Here is a 15584-nt window from a genome sequence, read left to right on the forward strand (position 1 = left end):
CTTGTCCTGCCTTCAGGCGCTTTGGAGAATAGCTTGACTCCCTCTTCTTTGTGGCAACCCCTGAGATATTGGAACACTGCTACAAACACACAATCTCTCTCTCTCTCTCTTTCCCTTCTAGCTCATGGTGACTAACCTGGTTATTTTTTCCTTTCTTTTCCGAAGGTGGCTTCTCTGGAAATCTGCTCAGAATGCTCCGCGCCTTCCGCCTGCTTCTCTTGAACGCAGCCTGCGTGAGAGGCATCCAGCCTCCAGCATCCAGGCACCCCATCTGTGGCTCCGTCTTCCAGCAGAGATCTCCTTTGAAGCCAATTCTGCCCCGGGCTTTGAGTGAGTTGTACATACCATCTGAATTTTCCTCCTCCCAGCACTCGTGACCTAGTAGCGGTGTTCGCACAACTTAGCTCAGAAGACACAACTTGCTTTTTGCACAGTACGCTGACTGCCGACCAATAAATAAATAAATAGAGGTGGTACGTTAAGCAGAAACAAAGAAGACCTCCAAGGTCCCTTCCAACTCTGTTCTAATGTTTTAATGTTCAAACTTCCTTTACTTCCTTCTCAAATCTTGAGCCTCCTCAGTATAACATTAACCCTTCCCCCTCAGTGTTCCTTTTCTTTAAATCTAGTATTTAAAGCAGTGTTCCAGTACTGTATTTGAGAGGCTGCCACAAAGAAGAGTGGGGTCTTCTCCAAAGCACAGAAGGCAGGATAAGAAGCAACGGATGGAAACTAATCAAGGAGAGAAGCAACCTAGAACTAAGGAGAAACTTCCTGACAGAACAATTAACCAGTGGAACAACCTGCCTCCAGAAGTTGTGGGTGCTCCATCACTGGAGGTTTTTAAGAAGAGACTGGACAGCCACCTGTCTGAAGTGGTACAGGGTCTCCTGCTTGAGCAGGGGGTTGGACTAGAAGACCTCCAAGGTCCCTTCCAGCTCTATTCTGAATAAAAATCACAGACTAGAGAATGCAGTAGATCCTAAGTATTAATGGCGTTTTTTTAAATCTTGTATTTAGTTCAAATAGAAGTAATTTGCAAAGACAGTAAATCTTCTAAGGAAGATGGAGAGGAACAAACCAATCTGGGATTGTTTACTACAAGTGTTTTCAGTCTGCAAACAATGGCTAAATCCTTATTCAGTGATTTGCCCAGACATTCTTAACCAAGAGAGACCTCTGCTGGTGAAAGTTTACTTTAGATTTTCTTTATGTTTTATGTTTCTCTGTTTATCTGTTCAGTATCACCTCCCCGAGGTGCTACTTTCTATTGAATCCCTCTACTACGTACTCCGCACAAGTTATAAGGCAACTTTTTCGGAGCCTGTGTGTTATACGAAACCAGCCGTTGTGGTTTCTAAACGTCAATCCATGGCTTGTATGCTCTGCAAACATCCAATTGTGGCTGAGTCAATAAACCACAGCACCAAAATTTGTCTTTAGCGCGATGCATGAAACTAGCTTCTGAAGCTTGTAAACTGTGGTTTGGCCGCCTAACGCGGTCTGCGGCCTTGTCACACAACGCAAACATCTTCTCTCTCTATATATATATTTTTTAAAAGTCGTTTAGGCTTTTAGAGCTAGAACCCGTGAGTTGTTGTTTTGCTGCAGTGCTGAGATAAAAATGTACTGTATTTTTTTTTAAAAAAAATCACTACAAGAAAAACAAGAATGCTACCACTTCATTTGCAGTGGAAAAATCACTTAAGGGTTGTTGTTTTTTCCTTTCCCCAGAGAATAATTTGGTGACATTTTTTAATAAGTTTAATACTGGAGCATTATTAATCAGGCTTTCACTGAAGTCTGGACAGGAATGTTCTGCTTTTTATTATAGCATCTCTAGTATCCTACAATTCCTTGAGTTTTCCATGATTGGATCGTGGTCCAAATAAAGATATTAGCAAAACAAAAAAACAAAAAAAACACCTGCTCCTGGGGAGATTTTCAAGTTGAGGAAAGTACAGATACTGAAGCCTACAGAATGGAGAGGAGAAGGATAATCAAAAATAGCAGCATTGGCATCTCCCACCGTTAAGCCAGCTCTAACATTCTTCCCGAGAGAAATTGCAAATAAATTATCAAGCGTCCTGAGCATAAGGCAGAAAAACAGAAGCCTCTTTTTTTTCCCTCCCTAAGGGCTGTAAGGCAGATTTTGGCAGGGTGACGGCGTGAAGCTTGCTCTTCGATTATTTAATCGGGCGATTCCTCGTTTGTCATTTAAAAGGAAGGCTTCTCCACCCACGTTGGCAAAAACCTCCGATGCTTCACGAAGCGTTCGAGAGCGGCAAAGCAAACTCGTTGGACCCCCAGTCATGGGGGGGGGCTTTCAGGCACTGTACAGCTGTCTGGATTTGCAGAGGGGCTGAAGAAGGCGGTGATGCTCTTTGGCTGGCTTGCAAGGCTCCAGAGAACACCAAAGGAAGCAGGTTCCACAGCAGAATTGGCCACAGCTCCATCCGGTGCTGGATGGCTTCTTGGTGGGCATGGGGGAGAAGTCAAAATCGGCGACCTGTACGTCAGCGACGAGACAAAAATCTGTGTTAGACCAGAAAGAAACTGAGCTGCTGGAGAATTAGCAAGTAACTCTCAACTACTCATCCCGTCACGGAACTGGGGAGGAGGACTGGGGTGGACTGGGAAGAGGACAGGAGGGACTGGGAGGAGGACAGGGAAGACTGGGGAGGACTGGAGGAGATGGGAGGACTGGGGTGGACAATCCTTGCACATGAACAGATCTTAAGTCTTCGGTTGGAACATCTGGGAAGAGGCAGCCAAACGATAGATCAAAGCTGTTGAGTTGGCTGGCCTAGCAAAATAAAGATTGCTCACCTCCACCAGATCCTTCTGTTGCACAGGGCTTCGGAAGGTCATGTAGACGGCCAGACCCAGCGTGGCCAGCAACAGGATGAGGCAGGGCAGGATGAAGGAAGCTGGATGGATCCCTGTTGAAGGACAGAAGGAAAAATCCTTGGGGGTAGCATCAGCAGCTTTCTGCCGGTGTCCTTCAGGCAAGGTTGAGCTAGCAAACATTCACGAATGACCCAAGTTCCTCTCATTTCCAAGGACTATGATAGCCGAGGGGAGCTTCCAAGGTCAAGAGAAGGATACCTTAAGATGTTACGTTTAGCAATAGCACTTAGACTGATATACCACTTCACTAGGCTTTACAGCCCTCTCTAAGCGATTTACAGAGTCAGCATGTTGCCCCCAACAATCTGGGTCCTCGGTTTACCGACCTCAGAAGGATGGGAGGCTGAGTCAACCTGGAGCCGGTCAGGATCGAACTGCTGGCAGTGGGCAGAGTTTCCAATAGCACTTAGATTTATATACCCCTTCACAGTGTTTTACAGCCCTCTCTAAGCAGTTTACAGAGTCAGCCTCTTGCCCCCAACAATCTGGGTCCTCGTTTTACCGACCTCAGAAGGATGGAAGGCTGAGTCAATCTTGAGCCAGTCAGGATCGAACTCCTGGCGGTGGGCAGTGAATTAGCCTGCAGTACATGAGTTAGCAAGCAGTACCATGACAACTGCATTCTAACCACGGCACCACCATTATTTATAAATGTACCTCATTTGTAAATGTACATTCTCACCTCCCCTTTTCTTCTCGCGCCTCAAAGCTTCCCGTCTTCTTCTCTAGCTTCCCCGAGTCCTCCCACCTGTGACCAGGGGATGCTGTGATGGTTGTTAAGTGTGACAACTAGTCATCATTTACTTGTTTTCGGCGCCGTTGTAACTTCAAACTAAAAGAATGGTTGTAAATCAAGGGTTCCACCTCCCCCCCGTTTTTACAGTGTGTAATCAGTGTGGAGTTATTATTTATATTGACCACCAGATGGCAGCACATGATATTTTAAATCATTGGCTTGAGATTTTGACCTCCATAAGGTATTGAAAGATCTTGCCTTCAAGCAATATGGGAAGGGAGGAAATCAAATGGAGAAGAAATCGGGTGCATGGGCAAAAGAGCCCCATAGATCCATCCAAACCTCACCCGAGGGCCTTATCTGAATCTCCTGGTAGGACTGCAAGATGTTCACCCGGTTCTCCACCCGGATGCTAAGGCAATATTCTCCAGCATTGATGAAGGTGTGGTTCAGATAGTATTGTGTGCTGTTCATCACCACTAGATGGCACTGGTCTCCCACAAGCGCAATACACTCCGTCTTGATTAACCAGCATAAACTGAGTGGGGGACTAAAAAGAAACGAATACAAAGAACAGTGTTGGGCTCACAAAACTAAAAAAAGACGTGGGATTCCTCCAAGCATATTCCTCACCTTGCCAAAAATCAAGCGTGCTACCATCCCTATAAAACTGGGCTGCCCAAACTTGGCAACTTTAAGACTTGTGGACTTAAAGTCCACATGCTGGCTGGGGAATTCTGGGAATTCAAGTCCACAGGTCTTACAGGTCTCATGGATCAGGGATCTCCAACCTTGGCAATTTTAAGACTTGTGGACTTCAACTCTCAGAATCCCCCAGCCAGCATGTCCGTCTCATTCTCTTGGTGATGATTTTGGGGAGGTGTTTTGCCTGGAGACCATCTTTCCTTTCTTTTTCTGTTTAGGCCAGTGATGGCGAACCTTTTAGAGACCGAGTGCCCAAACTGCAACCCAAAATCCACTTATGCATCTTCGGGTGCCGGGTGGGTGTGGCCCATTGGCTGGGTGTGGCCAATTAGGTGGGTGTGGCCCATTGGGTGGGCGTGGTTGCAGTGGTAACAGCAGACTGGGTGGGACTAAAAAATTCAATCAATCAATTCCAACTTTGCAAGATCTTTTTTTTTCCCGCGAGAAGTTGAAATTGACTGATTGATTGAACCTTTTTTTTTGCATACAGAGGCAGAGGCCTAAAGCAAAAAGGTTTTATAAAACCCAGATGAAGGCCTAGGACTGGGGCGATGGCGTGGGTGCCCACAGAGAGCACTCTGAGTGCCGCCTCTGGCACCCGTGCCATAGGTTCGCCACCACTGGTTTAGGCTGTGCTGGAATGTTTTGAAAAAAAGAACTGAGTTGCCCCTTTGCTCAACCAGATTGAGAGATGAATTGTGTCCTTTCAGATTGCAAATATTAACAGCTCCTGAAGGGTAGCAGTGCGTTCTGTCCTATGCATTGCTCACACATGTGATTCCGCTGAGGCCGAAGCTAAGACTGGATCCATCCATTCAAACATATAAATATTTAACTCTTTCATGTTGGTTAAATCTGCTCCGCCTCTAGGGCTGCATTGAAAGCTTCCAGGAGAAGGTGTGGCCGAATCCCCCGATTTACAAAGGGGCCAAAATCAGCCTCAATCTGATCTGAACGGGAGATTTGATTCAGGCCATCAGAATCCATCTGACAATCTGATTCAGATCCTTGAGTTGGTTCCGCTGACGGCTGGATCGGTTTGAAATGCAGTTTTCGGATTAAATGGTTTGGATTTGAATCGACGTTACAAAATGGGGGGCCATCTACAAAAGACATCCATTGAAATAAGGATACATTTTCTGACAGAACAATTAATCAATTGCCTCCTGGGGTTGCGGAAAATATTTTGGATTTCTTAAAAAAAACCAAAAAACAACCCTATGGCTTACCTCCCTTGGATGTGCAGAGATAAATTTAAGTTTTCCATGACACGAGCTTCGGTGGCGCCTGTGATGTTAATGCTCCTTACAGCATCTAGGAGAGCAAGAGATAAGGAAGAAAAGATAACGAGAAACAGTAAGCCAGAAATTGCCACCTTTGTCCTAACTTCTTAAGCTGGGATGTTTCAAAGGTGGACTCAAATTTTTCCTAGTCTAAACAACCCACTGAGTAATAGCAATGGGGGGAGGGGTCTGCTTCGCCTTTGGTGCAGCAAACCTGAGGGCAAGGTTTGCCAATTCCAATAAAACACAACTGAGTTAATACAGGACGGGAGGCAGCCGAACCTAACTAAAGAGGGTGAGGATGGAATAGTTAGTTATGCAGTTGAGAACGTGCACGTCATTGGATCCAGCTGCAAAGTACTTGACTGGATAGAGCAGCACATGGTATCTAGTGAGGGAATTGGGGTGGGGCTGTGAGAGTAGGACTACAAAGACCATTATTCTGAGGGAACCAAGAGAAAAGGATTTCCTGATTGTATTTTTTTTCCTCCTAAGAAGTTACGATTAAACTGGCTTCTAGTGTCTACTGCTTTGATTAACGTTCCTATGTGTTTTAGGGCTGAGCTGACAAAGTGGGTTGTTTCTGAAGTCCCTGGGAAGGCAGTTAGAGGAGGAGAATAAATGAAAAAGAATATCTGTAGCTTGAAATGAGGGGTCCTCGGTGCCCTCTGAGTTTGGTGGTTTTCTTGCAGACGTTTCATGACCCAACTAGGAAACATCACCAGTGCTAGAAGGGAATGGGGTTTGTGGAGAGGAAGAGGAGGAAGAGGAAGAGGAGGATGACTGTGCGGTTCTTGATGGTCTCTGAGCTTGGTGATTTTCTTGTAGACATTTCATGACCCAACTAGGTAACATCACCAGTGCTAGAAGGGAATGGGGTTTGTGGAGAGGAGGAGGAGGAGAAGGAGGAGAAGAAGAGGAAGAGGAAGAGGAAGAAGAAGAAGAAGAAGAAGAAGAAGAAGAAGAAGAAGAAGAAGAAGAACAACAACAACAACAACAACAACAACAACAACAACAACAACAACAACAACAACAACAACAACAACTGTAGGGTCCTTGGTGCTCTCTGAGCTTGGTTGTTTTCTTGCAGACGTTTCATGACCCAACTAGGAAACATCATCAGTGCTAGAAGGGAGATGGGTTTGTGGCGTGGAGAAGAGGAGGAGGAAAAGGAGGAGGACTGTGGGGTTCTTGGCTCCCTCTGAGCTTGGGGGTTTCCTTGCAGATGTTTCATGAGCCCAAACTAGCTAACCCCATGAGTGCTAGGAGAGAGGAATGTTTCTGATTTATTTCGCTTGTCCCTAATTTCTCTTAAAGCCTCCAAGATTTGCAGCCTTTGCATCTTGCCTTGAGTTTCTCGCTTTGCTTGGTCTTCCTCCAGCAACTTCAGCGTCCTGGTGAAATGTCCCGTTTTCTGGACAGCCTCGTTGGGGGGCACCCTGCTCGTCCCCTCTCGTCTCCATTCTGCAGCGATGGGGAACATTGCAATGGAATCTTATTAGGAAACAGAGCTGGCATTTCTAGTCGCGTTTCTTGTCTGGTATACCTGGAAGGTTGACCTCCTTCTTCCAAATCTGAAGGTCCAAATCTCCCTCAGCCTCCTTTAACCATCTGTGGGTCCTTCTGACGTTTTCCCCTCCGCCCATTAAGCCACTGGGGCAGTGTTGGGACTAACTAACTAACTGCAGCTTAGCTAAGAAACCCCGGTTGAAGAAACCAAGCTTTAAAGCCTGGATCCAGCCAAAGTTAGCTTTTTCAGAATATTTCCCCCCCCCCCCCAAAAGTAACTGATCAGATGCAAGCAGTAGGAAGAAGGAACAGGAATGGTCATCTAAAGACTTGTCCCCCTTGGAGTGAAATGTTCACACATTTGTGTGATGAACTAATCATGAAGGGTAACATTCAGTCAGGAAGCTATTTAAAGCCAGCGAGTCTAAAAGCTGTCCTAGGTTTAGGACTGTGTGGCACAAATCAGAAACAAAAAATAAAATAAAAGCAAGGATGTTCAACATTTGACTTTTCATCCTCTTTTTTTGATTTTAAAGGGGTCTGTTTCTATTTCTGTCCTTGGATGCAGAAATAGTTCCCAACTGCCACCAATTTGGTGTGTGATTGTTTTTATGGTTTGTCTATCGGGTTTTTATTTTTGTAAGCTGCCCAGAGTCACTGAGAGTGAAAAAGCGGACGTATACATTTTCTTAAATAAAAAAAAAAAGAAATGGTTTTCCCGTGCTGTTTCTTGAACTTAAGTTGTCTTGTTGACAAAAACTGATCTCTTTTATTTCTGACTCTACAAGTGGAATTTATATAACCCAACAGAGCTACTGGGGAAATATAACAAAACAGGATCCCTAACTTCATCATTCTAATTTGATTGCCCGGGGTTAACACAACACATTCGCCATGAATAGCGATCATGACTGATGTAACAAACTCGGTTTTCTGGGTTTCCCTAACACACGGACAAAGCAGATGGCTAAATTGTAATCAGCTCGTTGGGAGTTTAGCGTGTGTGTTGTGTGGAAACAACCCTTGCCTTGTTTTAACCCAGAGATACGGGGAGAATATATACTGCAGAATATATTTAGCTTTTGAATAATGTTTCAAAGATATGCAGTATGTTTTCTCCTATGATCAGGGACGTGACTGAATGGGCTGAATCCTGAGATCGATACTTTATCTATATTGATTTATTTTTTCCTAGTAATCATATTAATAAAGGGTGTTTGGGGGCATCCTTAGGCATCCCCACAGCTAGGGTTGCCAAGTCTGCTTCCAAAAAATAGCAGACAAGCGGGGGGGGGGGTTAAGTAGTAAAAAAAGCAGACTGTACAGCTTTAGATTACGTACCATTTCATCATAAAGCTTTTGAATAAAAAAAATGTCCACTATTTTGTGAAAAAAAATAGTGAACATAATGTGAAAAAAGTGGACTGTCCGCCCAAATAGTGGACACCTGGCAACCCTACCCACAGCTTCAGCTTCTTTTAATTTCTTTGGACTGTGACTCTTAAAAGTCATTTCCCCCTCTCCAACCAGAGACAAGAAAATTCTGGAATCCCTAAAGTAAATAATACCAGCTATGGCACTTTAATACATTCGCCTCTGGAAAGCCGAGGACATCTTATCAGGAATGGCACCAAGCTTATGCCAGCAAAAGGTTGACATTCCAGGATGTTGTCGGTCCTGTTTTCTTCACCCTCCCGAGAAAGAGGAGTTTGATCTTACTTACCTGCAGCTTTGGTGACCAGAAACAGCATTCCCCAAATCACCTGGAAGAAACTGAGGGCAGAAAACAGCAGCGCCATTTAGGAGAGGATGGCTTCGGAAGGAAATCTCTTCTGCCGTCTGCTCAGTGCCGGGAGAATCGGATTTCATCTTCTGTAGGGCTGGCTCTGCTTTTTCCATTTCCTTCAGGAGCAAAACAGCCCATGGTAGCTGCTGACCTCTGTCGGCAGTCTGAGAAAAGTGGCCTAGTTCTCTGCATTCCCTCTTCTTCTGTAGCTGAGGCTCTGTCCATGCAGAAAAAGTTCTTGTTAAAAAATCCTCAGGATTTTTTTCCCCCCCACACACCCAGGCTGCCTTGTAAGGAGCCATTTGATTAAGGCACCAGGCTAGAAGCTAGGAGACGGTGAGTTCTAGTCTTTGCCTTAGGCATGAAAACCAGTTGGGTACTTTGGGCCAATCCAGGAGATAGTGAGTTCTAGTCTTGCCTTAGCCATGAAAGCCAGCTGGGTGACTTTGGGGCCAATCAAAAGTCACCAGGAGACTGGGAATTCTAGTCCTGCCCTAGGCATGAAATCTGCCTAGGTGACTTTGGGCCAATCACCGGGAGATGCCCAACTGACCTCACAGGGTTGTTGAGGGGAAAATAGGGGGAGAAAGAACGTATGTTGCTGCTGAGTTATTTTTAAACACAAAAAGGCAGGATGTAAAGAAATAAACAATAAATAAATTTGTGGCGGATTCTCCAGGATCTTACACAACAAAGGTTTCAAGTGTCCTTTTTAGGAATAACATGTGTCCTTTGCGAGACAGGAAGTTGTTATTTTAGTTTTTTTTAATGCAAAAAACCCTGTATGTTTTAAAATAGAACTATGAGTGTCTTTCTGGGTGGATTTTGATGCTTTATATACATTTCCTGCATTGTTTTGCTTCATGTATTTCCCACAGTTATAAATGCATTGTAACCAGACCTAAAAATAATTGCAAATTATTGGTTTAGCATAATATGTAACCAATTAGAACACGCATCGTGTCAACGTTTTATTCCATAACATTTTGAACACCCTCAAAAGATGAATTCCATGCAGGCTGGGGAATTCTGGGAGTTGCAATCCATGTTGCCGTGTCGGAAAAATGCTGATGTAAACTATCCTCCTCTTGTAACAAAGCGGAATAACTTTGCTGGACACAAATCAAAAATAGAATTTTCTTTGTTTTGCCTTCCTGGTGCGAACCCATCCAAAAACTCAGCCAGGCGAGGATGATTAACCTGTTAGTTGGAAGGACAAGATGACATTCCTGCAAATGTAAGTAGAAGCAGTTGGGGAAAAAAATCCTTGTTTTCCAATCAAGGGAAGCCAATAGAAACCGCAGCAACTAATTAAAGAGATGACTTTGGTGAGGGGAAAAAAATTGTAGCATTTTAAAGAGATGCATTAATGCAGTGTTTCTCAACCTTGACAATTTTAAGGCATGTGGACTTCAACTCCCAGAATTCCACAGCCAGCATTGCTGGCTGTGGAATTCTGGGAGTTGAAGTCCACATGCCTTAAAATTGTCAAGGTTGAGAAACACTGCATTAATGGCAGGATTTGCTTTTGTGTTTGTGTTTGCCGCGCTTGTTCCAGATTGCAAAGTCAAAATACAGAGAAAAGGCACGAAAAACCCATAAAGCCCCATAGAACCGATAGGGAATTATGGGAGCTGTAGTTTTAATACGCCTGGAAATTCCCCCCACCCACCCGCCTGTTTTCCTGCGAGGTCAATCGCCTCCAAAGGCTTAGGGAGCCTCAGTTCTGTATTGTGCTGCGAAAGGTTGCACTGATTGGTTGGGAAGAGGCGAGAGCAGCGCGCCGATTGGCTACTCCCAGACGAGAAGGCGAGGTGTAGAGATAGAAAAAGTGTAGAGATAGAAAAAGTTAGAGAAGAGAAGGCAACGTCCCTGCCGCTTCCTCCCTTGAAAGCGAAGAGTATATAGAAAAGTGCCACAATCTATGCCACAATGTCTATCTGCCCTCAGGAGGACGGATGGCTTTTTTTTCTTTCATTCTCGGATATCTGAATGGAATTATAACACGCCTCTGTTCGTAGCTCTGAGGCGCCTCCCAAGTGTATTCGATTCTTTGGTTTAGGTTTGAGGCGCTTGGGGACGAGGGCGGAAATGACGGCAGCGGGCCCCCTCTTGCCTCTCGCCTAGCTCTAGGGGAGGAGGAAGGGGCCGGAAGTGGCGCCGCCAAAGGCTTCCGCCGCGGGCAGGTGAAGCAGCGGAGCCAGAGCGGCGGCGCGGGAGGCGGCCGGGTCTCCGCAGCTGCTGCGGCGGAGCTTCGGGAAGCCGCCGAGGCGGGCATGAGGCGGCGGACGACGCGGCCCGGGCCGGTGAGAAGAGCGGGCGGGGCGCCGGGCCGGGAAAGGGGGGGGCAGGAACGGATGGAAGGAAGCCACGCTTCCCCCTCCCCTCGCGAAGCACAAAAGTGGGCGTGGCGGGGAGGCGTGGCTTTCGCGGGGGAGGCGTGGCCAGCCCTGATCCAGGCGAGATTGGCACTTAGGGAGTCGAGCTGCTTCTCCAACCGGGCGCCCTCTGCTTTCGGGGGACTACCGCCCCCATCGTTCCCAGCCGTGCTGGGCGTCCAAGGAGGGGGAGGGGGAAAGTCCTTCTGCCTCCCCGCTTCGTGCGAGGCAAGGGTCCGGGGAGTCGTTTCAGTTTGGGGGCTGCAGAGCTGAGGGTTCAAGAGCCAGGTTGAAGGGTGGCTGGGGAAGATGGGAGTCGTTGGAGTAGGAGATGGGATAGATTCAACCCGGGGAGGGGAGGGAGGGGGTTGGAGAGCTTTTTGTCTACCATAGATGCATTGGGTTGATCCCTTGCTTTTTGCACCGTGGATGGCAGAGCAGGGAGTGTAATTTTTGTCTCTGCAACCACAGCCCTGCAAGAGAGGCTGGGACTGGCCCAGAGTTAACCATGAAAGCCAATCACTAGGAGACGGTGAGTTCTAGACCTGCCTTAAAGCACGAAAGCCGCTTGGGTGACTTTGGGCCAATCACCAGGAGACGGTGAGTTAACAGAGGGATAGAATCAAGATCACGTGAAGTGTTAATACCACTTTACAAGGCCTTGGTAAGGCCACACTTGGAATACTGCATCCAGTTTTGGTCACCACGATGTAAAAAAGATGTTGAGACTCTAGAAAGAGTGCAGAGAAGAGCAACAAAGATGATTAGGGGACTGGAGGCTAAAGCATATAAGGAACGGCTGCTGGAATTGGGTATGTCTAGTTTAATGAAGAGAAGGACAAGGGGAGACATGATAGCAGGGTTCCAGTATCTCAGGGGCTGCCCCAAAGAAGAGGGAGTCAAGCTATTCTCCAAGGCGCCTGAAGGCAGGACAAGAAGCAACGGGTGGAAACTAACCAAAGAGAGAAGCAACCTGGAACTAAGGAGAAACTTCCTGACAGTTAGAACAATTAACCAGTGGAACAACCTGCCTCCAGAAGCGGTGAATGCACCAACACTGGAAGTTTTTAAGAAGAGACTGGACAGCCATTTGTCCGAAATGGTATAGGGTTTCCTGCCTGAGCAGGAGGTTGGACTAGATGACCTCCGAGGTCCCTTCCAACTTTATTATTATTATTATTATTATTATTATTATTATTATTATTATTATTATTATTATTATTTAGATATGAAAGCAGACTGGGTAATTTGGGGCCAATCACCAGGAGGCTGTGAGTTCTAGTCCTACCTTAGCCACGGAAGCCGGCTGGGTGACTTTGGGCCAATCACTAGGAGACTTTGAGTTCTAGTCCTGCCTTAGCTACGAAAGCCAGCTGGGTGATCTTGGTCTAGACCAGGGGTAGGCAACCTTGGCTCTTTTATGACTGATGGACTTCAACTCCCAGAATTCCTGAGCCAGCCATGCTGGCTCAGGAATTCTGGGAGTTGAAGTCCAGGAGTCATAAAAGAGCCAAGGTTGCCTACCCCTGGTCTAGACCCTCTTGAGTACCTTTGAGTTATTTTATTTTTTTAAAAAAAGTGGGATAAAAATAAATCTCTCCAGTAACACCATAGGCTCCGTATAATGATGCTAAAATAGCTCTGCTTTCTCTTTTCTTTTAGGCCGGCTGATCACTTGAGCTCTTCAGTTTCCTCCTAAATATTCACTCAACCTTCAGAAGTAAAAAAAATAAAATGGCATTTGTTTCGACCCAGGGGCCCACGGTGGTCGACCAGACCACCTTAATGAAAAAGTATCTCCAGTTTGTGGCGGCTCTCACTGACGCTAACACACGTAAGTGTCTTTTCAGCCCTGGTTTTCCTTTGGCTGCAGCCTCATGGACAACATTTGGTGCAAATCGCCCTGGGAAAATTGTGAGTTACTCTCCAGAATAATGCACGTTCTCCTCCTGGGAATTCACAGAGAATTGTGAATTCTTAAACCCAGACTTTGAGAGTAACCGTAGTGGTGCCAATTGTCAGGCTGGATGACATTTTGCACTGCAGAGGGGGAGAGAACGCATATGCAAGGACACAAACCTTGTGTTATTTCTGGCCCGCTTGGAGACCTAACAGAGAAGCAAATGATGATCACTTTTTCTCTTGAACCCCATAAAAAAATCACTTGACTGTGAGTGCGTGGAGACGTGTGTATGTGTGTGTGTGTGTGAAGGTTGCGAACGGTGATATGTGATGCTTAATATGTGGGTAGTGAGAGCTAAACTGATAAGATCTGATTGCTTCTTTCAGGGGGGTTCAAAAAAAAATACTTCTCTGCTACAGGTAAAAATGTATATTTCAATGCTTGCCTTTTGTTCTTGATTTCCAGCCGATGAAACGAAGCTGAAGATGATGCAAGAAGTCAGTGAAAACTTTGAGGTAACACTTCGGGTTGATAGTGGGGTGCTTGGTAGAGCTGAACACTTGGGGCCGTTGTTGACGGGAGGAGATTCACACTTCCTGGATAGAAAGATTTTACTAGAGGCCTAGTAAAGTTGTGGTAGACACTGGAAGGCTGTTATCACGACTGAAGGGTGACATAATAACAGTCTCCCCATATTTATGGGGCTGTCAAAAAGAAGGGGACAACCTATTCTCCAAAAGACCTGAGGACAGGAAAGCAATACAGATAGTCATCTACATACAACTAATTCATTTAGGGACCATTCAAAGTTAAAGGCACTGAAAAAAGTGATTTATGACCCTTTTTTCACACTTGACATCCCCACTGTGGCCAGAAAAGTCGCAAAATGGGGCTTAACAAATGTCTCGCTTAGCGACGGAAACTTTGGGCTTCAGTGTGGTGGTTAGTCGGGGACTACCTCCATCAGAGGCCTGGAAAGCTACTGGTAGATATATTGGAAGGCTGTTATGACTCTGAGAGGTGACGTGACGGCATTCTTCTGATATTTGAAAGTGTCATGGTTCCGACAGATGAAACTCTTCAAAGAACTTCGAGGCATTGTTTACCTTAAATAATCTTTATTTGAGTAATATAGCATCGGCACTAACACAGTGGAAGCCAAAAACTGGATTCTCCTCCCCTGAGCACATAGTATCAAAGCACAATTCCCTCCTCCAGTTAACAGTCATAAATCACATTCTCCAATTACTTTGAAATGCAGGCCTTCCCTCCAGATCTCCAGCCCGGCCAATTCTTATCATCTCTTATTTCAATAACCTTGGTTCACACACTTGGTTCAGTTTTATTATGTTTAGCTAAACTCTCATGCACATTCCTCCCCCTCCCAGCATCATCTAACTGTAAAAGTAAAACATAAGAAGAAAATGGTTGCATCTCTTAACTGTTGTCAAAGCAAAAACATCGGATGGGGAATTCTGGGAGTTGAAGTCCATCCGTCTTCATGTTGCCGAAGCTGAGAAAAAAGATCTGGTTGAAAACCCCACAAAATCTTTTTTTTTCCTTTCTGTTAGAATGTGACCTCATCTCCTCAATATTCCACATTCCTGGAACACATCATCCCTCGCTTCCTGACGTTTCTCCAAGATGGGGACGTCCAGTTCCTGCAGGAGAAACCTGCCCAGGTAACCCTCCAGAAATAATTCCTCGTTCCACAGGGATGGCTTCCGGCCTCTTTCATGGGCCTTTTTCAGCCAGGCTGGTCAAACAGCCAGAGAGGGGATGAATTTCCCAATAAAAAAGTGTTTCCTCATCTTGTAGATTGTGCATAATTGTGCAGATGTTACATAATCTTAAAACTGATGGTCTGTCTCTGTTGTAAAGACATGGGCTCCATCTTTTTAAACCTTGGAAGGAAGGTGAAATTAAAGATAAAAGACCAACCCTGCTTTTGATAGGGTTTGTATACTGGTTGCAATATAACAAATTTAGTACACCTTCTGAGATCTGTTGGTTTTTTTTTAACCTTCTAAGTTATGAGTCTTCAAACTTGGCCCTTTTATGACTTGTGGACTTCAATTCCTAGAATTCCTCAGCCAGCTTTGCTGGGAGTTGAAGTCCACAAGTAATAAAAGGGCCAAGTTTGAAAACCCCTGTTCTAAGTTTTACTGAGAATTCCCAATGTCTCTCATGGGAAACAACCTTGCTTAATTTTTGGATGATAGCTGAAAAGATCTGATTTGATTATTGTTCATTTTGACATGCGGTTTATTTCTTTTTTTTTAGTGTAAAACCTTTCTTAAGCTGTTCATGCATTTAAAATTTGCAGACGTGTACAATTTCAATTCATGTAATAAGCTTTTGGAGTTTCATTTGG

General features: G+C 45.3%; 1 protein-coding gene across 1 annotated transcript in view; it reads left to right on the forward strand.

The window, feature by feature from the left end:
- Window positions 1-13041: 13041 nt before the first annotated feature.
- Window positions 13042-15584, forward strand: part of TRRAP (transformation/transcription domain associated protein) — a gene marked incomplete at its 3' end in the record, with an annotated part of 67346 nt that continues 64803 nt past the window's right edge. The window contains exons 1-3 of the mRNA XM_015825857.1: window positions 13042-13141; window positions 13676-13725; window positions 14782-14892. Of these exons, the coding sequence (XP_015681343.1) occupies window positions 13042-13141; window positions 13676-13725; window positions 14782-14892 (261 nt within the window). The remainder of the gene's footprint in view (window positions 13142-13675; window positions 13726-14781; window positions 14893-15584) is intronic.

Source organism: Protobothrops mucrosquamatus, unplaced genomic scaffold (assembly GCF_001527695.2).
Source record: "Protobothrops mucrosquamatus isolate PMUCROS unplaced genomic scaffold, P.Mucros_1.0 scaffold2838, whole genome shotgun sequence".
Classification (NCBI taxonomy): domain Eukaryota; kingdom Metazoa; phylum Chordata; class Lepidosauria; order Squamata; family Viperidae; genus Protobothrops; species Protobothrops mucrosquamatus.